General features: G+C 36.9%; 1 protein-coding gene across 8 annotated transcripts; it reads right to left on the bottom strand.

The window, feature by feature from the left end:
• Nucleotides 1-656: 656 nt before the first annotated feature.
• Nucleotides 657-5,142, bottom strand: LOC114173455 (basic helix-loop-helix (bHLH) DNA-binding superfamily protein). Of its 8 annotated transcripts, none has more exons than XM_085669832.1 (11): nucleotides 4,897-5,142; nucleotides 4,605-4,731; nucleotides 4,292-4,427; nucleotides 3,032-3,995; nucleotides 2,709-2,936; nucleotides 2,566-2,631; nucleotides 2,396-2,464; nucleotides 1,913-1,984; nucleotides 1,617-1,817; nucleotides 1,223-1,310; nucleotides 657-1,140 (listed from the first exon to the last, which is right to left on the bottom strand). In XM_085669832.1, exons 4-11 carry the CDS (start codon nucleotides 3,917-3,919, stop codon nucleotides 1,103-1,105), a joined length of 1,650 nt encoding a protein of 549 aa, XP_085525958.1. In that variant the 5' UTR covers nucleotides 3,920-3,995; nucleotides 4,292-4,427; nucleotides 4,605-4,731; nucleotides 4,897-5,142; the 3' UTR covers nucleotides 657-1,102. The 8 variants fall into 8 exon arrangements, with proteins under 8 accessions (XP_085525958.1, XP_085525959.1, XP_027913675.1 ...); XM_085669833.1 differs by having other exon boundaries at nucleotides 4,305-4,427; XM_028057874.2 differs by having other exon boundaries at nucleotides 3,032-4,529.
• Between the last annotated feature and the right edge of the window lie 1,073 nt (nucleotides 5,143-6,215).

Below are 6,215 nucleotides of genomic sequence, written 5' to 3'. Positions count from 1 at the left end.
TTGTTAAAAAATCAAGAACGAAGACAATTAGTGTACCGATTGGAGGACCTCCAGGAAGAGGGACCGTAAAAATGGAGTGTCAAAATTTTTTCTTACCATACAGAAGATACAAAGAGAGATGAAAAGAGGATAAGCAAACATAATACGTACTATACGAAATATAATAAAAGAGTGTAGGTTAGATGATAAAAAAGAGAGAAGACAAAAAAGGAGGGAAAAAATTAAAATTTAAAACTTAATTACGGTTTCTTAAAAAAAAACCTCAGACTTTGTCAAGGTTTGGAAAACCCCAGGTGTATTACTTACCAGAGGTTATTATATCCTCCGATAATAACCCTTGTTCAAATTTAGTTTTTTTGTAGTGCCAGTATCGTGACTACTTGAAGAGCCTTTTGTATACCAACGCGGATCCCCTATAATTTATTCCCTCCTCTTTTTACACAATGCAGAGTATTGACCAATGTCCACGAACGATATAATGCTGACTGTGATACTCAGGAACACATTATCAGTTAAATTACAAGGAAAGAGTCTAAACAGAAAGCTCCCTAAAGTGTGATCTACATCTGAACGTGGTCCATGAAAGAATGTAACAGTTAATTGTTGGGCAGAAAAAGCATTACATTATGTGCAAGCAAGCAACTGGCAAGCATCAATAAAAATCATCAACAGGTTCTCATAGCACTTTGTAAGCTATGCTCAGCCCAAAAAAAAATTCTCTTTAGCATTTCTCCAGGTTCATCAGACTCAGTAAGATCCTGTCTTTACATTCTTTAATATATCCAGTGAGCAAACCTATTTTGATAAAATAGAATTCCACTTCTAAGCATATGATACATATATTCACGCTTGAAAAGGGAAACATCCTTAAATACTGCTCTACATCCTCTAACCTAGTAGAGTGTGTCACTGCCCTCAAAAGACCTAGACACCAGAACATTACTCAGTAGTATCTCATTTCAAATATATTGCAGAGAATTGTGATTATGGCCTTCAAGTTTGGTGAGCCTTGTGTAGAACTCTGAGCTTTAGTTATTTGCATCTGACAAGAATGAAAGCCAAATACGTGCTGTAGTGAAGATGAATGTACGAAGAGTAAACATCAAAGTTCAACTTTCATCTGACTTGCTGACACAGTACCTACAACAGCATGTAGCAAAGGTAATTTGAGTGAAAAAATGTAACTTAACTAAAAGGGATCATTTGTTGGGGGAATGCATACCATCAACATGTTGGTTACTCAGGGAAGTAGTTGTTGCAAAACTCATCTGTACGACGTTGTGAAGCTCATCGTCCCATGCATCAGATAGCTATTACAAATTGTGTTTGAAAATAAAATGATTGAAGAATATAGTCAGGCAAAATATTGGATAAACAACAATTTAACATAAGCATAGGTAATTTGTTGTATAACAGCAAAGGATGGTCACGGAAATTAAATGTAAGTTTGGTTGACGGAGGATTTTCAACATTGCTTATGTGCCGCAATCTATACCGAATATTATCCATTCACAAATCTATCATTTATGTAGCACCCAAACTAGTGTTTCTCACTTAAACAGAGAAATTATGTGTATGGTGAATGAGAAATGCATGACATTCCAATGGATCAATACCTGATTTGGCTCCTTCAATTCACCATTCAAGGGAGCTAACTGTTGATGGATGTTTCTTTGAAGAATGTCAGCTGAGTTTGCCATGTTGGGAATAATTGGATGAATCAGCCCTGGTTGAGATGAATGTAATGGAGGAAAAGCCATGGATATATCTAGAGGAAATCCTAGACCAGAAGAAGGACCTGGCCGATGTTGAAGAATCTGATATATAATGTTCACCATGTAACAAGGTGATCAGGCACTTGAACAGAATATAAATCTTTACCCACTGGTATGTAAACAAACTAATAACTTACATCTTTTGCAAGAAGTCCTTCAATATTAAAATCCAGCCGCGGATTTACTGTTGCAAGTTTCATAGACAAAAACTGTCAAATGAAAAAGACGGGTGTCAATTTAACTTGTATCAACACTTTTTTTAAAAGAAACAGGCATGCAAAAGCATCAGTACACTGGCTCCATCCCAACCAGGTTGTCATTCTAGCCAGTGAAAATCAAAGCATCAGGATATATATATATATATATATAGTAATTAGCAAAACAAAATATTGCATCTTCATTCAATATTCAACAAAGATAACAGTGATCAGAGAAGAATCAATAGTAATGATTCAAAATGAGGTCATTTCAAATACAAAGAAGAGTGTTGCGGTAGTAAAGCGGGTTAAGTAAATGAGAAAGTCAATGACAATAAATATTTCGACACGGTGCTTAAGCAGAACCAGAACATACATACAGTGCAACAAGTGGCGACAGAGAGAGAAATTTTCCACCCATACCTCAACCTGTCTCTGAAGTGATTGTACATAGTTGATGATTTCATCTAGCATTACTGCCTTGCCAGTGACCTAAAAGCATAGAAAGTAATAGCAGAAGTGTTAAAAGGAAGTGATAGCAGAACAGATAATACTACGACAGTGAATCTTCTAATTTCAAACTTAGAAGCCACCTTGCTGCATCCCGGTACAAGGTCTTGAAGAAACTTCATCCTTTCACTTATCTTTTCCCTCCTAACCTGCAGTTAAAATCTAATTTAAAATTCTTCATCCAAAAGCTTCATTTTCATGACAGAAAGTTCTCACAAAATCTTACTCTCTCTGCAAGGCTATGGCTATTTGTTGCTTGACCCCGGCGAGCCCTAACATGTATGTATTCCTCCTTCGGTGGATCAGAAGCTTGAGACCCTAGTTTGGCATTCTTCCCTGAAGACTTGGTTGCTGGAATTGGTTGATGGTCTACCTTCTGTTGATTCTCAGAGTTGTCCTGAGCAGCATCATTAGGAATTTCTGTAGCTCCATTGCCTTTCCCATTATCAGCGTCCTACCACAATGAAAAGAATCAAATGGATAAGAGGATATAGCATCACAGCGTCACACATACAGCAGATACATCTGAATCACAAGTCACAACCATACCAGCCCACTTCTTTTCCTTTTCTTTGAGTTTAGCCCTTTGATTGAAGGCTCGCCACTAGCACCTTCCAACAATGGAGAATCATCCTGGCCACCACCATCATCACTAGATTCAGCTCTATCAGACTCATTAGCAGGCCTAACAAGAGATAGCTTCCCATCATCTTGAGACATAATATGACCTTCACTTCTTTTATCACTCTTGAGAGGGCTTCCTTTAGAAGCCAGATGCTCAACAGATGGAGACAAATCTTTCGTAGCTTCAACTACATTCATATCACCTCCTTGAGATTGCCCTTCAGTTACAGATTTCAACCCATGTCCTGCAATAGCATCTCTTGCTCCATAAACCCCCGTTGATTGAGCAATACCATATGAGTTCACCATATCAGTAAAATTCCCTCCACTGAAACATGAGAATCTTGCAGCTCTCTCGATGAATCCAGAATCAGTTGGAAACTGAGATAAACTGTGCGGAAACAACCCTGGGCCATTCGGTACCATAGAATTAGCAGGGTTCCAAGCCATTTCAAGTGTTCCATGATGAACCTGAGCAACTCTTCCAAAGCCAAAGCCCTCTTTTCTTATTCCAGCAGTATTTGAAGAACCCCCATTGTTGTGGACATTAAAGTCACAAAATCCCAGGTTTTGGGAGCCGGTGGTGTTGTCCCAGTAGCTTGCACCAAAAGAGTCCACCATTGAAGCAGAGGAACATGAAGACGAACCAATCAAATCCCCTCTGCTGGCGTTCATAGAATTTCCCATGGCAACCAAACCTGCAGAAGAATTTGCAAGATTTGCACCCTCGAATCTCCAATCCGAGTGCATACCACTAGAATAACCCATAGGATCCTCGTTTCTATCCACCTCAAACTTCTTTTTGTCACTCATATCCACCCCTCCTCAACAACATATACCAAACCACTCCACTAGCAGATTCTTTTCTATGATCTTTTTTCCTAACTAACTGGTAATCAGAGAAAATTTAACAATAAGTACCTTCAACAGTGGCCAAATATAAAAAAATGGTCAAATTTCAAATAAGCAAAATAACAGATGGAGCCTCCTAAGCCTCGACACAAATTCAACAAACATGATTCCATCACAAGCATCAACCAGAATCCAGGACAACCTTGAGAACTGAAGGAACTAGAAACTTGTGTAAATTTTGAAGCACAAAAAAAGGCTAGAAGTTGGAAGAGAAAAAGCAGCTTCAGTAAATGATGGTAAAATTTGCAAGAGGCTCAAACAAAATCCAAGTACCCAAAAGATGTACCAAAGTTCACACGAGCATGGCAGCTACCATTTCCAAAGCCAACACTAAACTTGAAGTACCAAAAATCATAAAGAAGGCCCCCCAGGAGAGAGAGAAGCTAAAACTGACTGTTCAAAGAAAGGGCTGAAAAGAAGTCCATGGAAACAGTCAATTATGCAAACAACATTGATTTCAGCATAATAAATACCCCCATTCAAGCCCTAGTCAGTGTTACAGAACCCAGCCCTGCAAAGACAGAGAGAAAAGAAGATTATAAAATTACAAAAGGACCCAACTTTAAAAGTGGGAAGAGAAAGATACCCATTTCTGATCCTCCTCCAACTTTCGGAACTCTGCCTTCCATTCAAGCTTTTTCCTCAAATCAAAACCACTTTATTCAATTTGGGATTTCTTCAAACTTGCTCCTTCATGACAAACGTGCCTTTTACTGTGGCACATGGAGAGAGAAAAACTCATATTTAGAGAGAGAAGAGGAGAAAAAAAAACAATAACGGTAGTAGAAAGAGGGGAAAATACAGCTAACAGACCAATGTGTTTATGAAGGAGAGTGTGTAAAGAAAAAGGTAAAGGCATAGAAGCTCCATTTATATACCTCACGCTCGCATCAAAAAGAGAGCTTTTGATGATTAACCACCGCCACAGGTACTGTAAAATAATAAATAACACTAATAAAAAGACCTGCCCCTTAAGGTCCTCTTCCTCAATTTTGAGAAATTAATAATGATTGTTTTTCCTACTTTTTCATATTTTTGGGGAACTTCTATGTGATAATCATATCAGTTTGAGCTAGCAACTGACATTGCCAACTCTTACCTGGGGTGTTTTTCTCTTATCTTATTGAATTGTCCTTTATTACGCCTTGAAAGAAGTGCATGGAGGATCTTTAATAAGCGTTTTCCTTTGGTTTTGGTCAAGGCCCCCAAATCTAGCTGGGGTCATCTATTCATTTCTTTTTTTGCCTGCAATATAAAAAAACTGTTCTAAACCAAAAACAAGCCATATGGGTCTCGCACTAAGGATTATTATTATTGTTAGATGCATTGTCTAGGTTCTTAGGGAGAGAGAGAAGGGAACGTTAAAAGAAGATACATTGTCTGTGGCAATGCACCCCTTTGCAACTTCTTATGCATCATACTCTATTGTTTGTTTCTAGTGCCTATCAAATAATGAAAAGAAAAGAGAAAAGCATTGCTTTCAAGAGTTAATGCCCAACATAAATAATTGCAAACATAGTGTTTGATGAATTTAACGGTTACGCACGGTAACTTAAAAAAATAGCATTACTGAAATATAGTTGTATCAAAGATGATACAGGATAAGCAAGAAAATTAGTCATAAAAAAATAAAGATTGCATGGTGCTGAAAGTAAGCTATAAAGATCAAAACTATTAATAATCTTTTTTTTATTATTTTATAAATACAGCACGTTAAAACAAACTTTATGTAAGGCCAAAACTAAAATATAAACCAAATTTTAGAAATTTAAAATATTATTAAACTAAAAATTTATATGATTAACCGATTATAAATTATTATTTATATTTGTCCCGAAACATTTACTATAAAATTGAATAAATTTATATTAATTGAATGACATTTTAAGTAATTTATATTCTCGTCTTTTATTTATTGTATTAATTATATTTTCACTTTGTTTTCTAAGACCCACTTATTATTCTGTCTTAACTTTTGAGGGCTGTCCCAAATCAGTTGGTCCTAAGGCTGACCCATAAGGAGTTAAAGATCCTAAACCAGTTAATACTCTCATTTTTGTCACTTTTCAGAAAATAGTTCCCTCATTCTCTCCTTGAGCTACAGTCGTGCTCTGCTAGGGTTTAACCCTAATCTTGATCAAGTAACTCAACCTCATTTTTCTACTTCATGTAAGTGATTTCCCAGCTCATACTTGTC

This window comes from Vigna unguiculata, chromosome 2, assembly GCF_037176805.1.
Source record: "Vigna unguiculata cultivar grain cowpea cultivar isolate G323 ecotype 2 chromosome 2, ASM3717680v1, whole genome shotgun sequence".
In the NCBI taxonomy this organism is placed as follows: Eukaryota; Viridiplantae; Streptophyta; class Magnoliopsida; order Fabales; family Fabaceae; genus Vigna; species Vigna unguiculata.
This window is presented reverse-complemented; position numbering and strand designations above follow the sequence as displayed.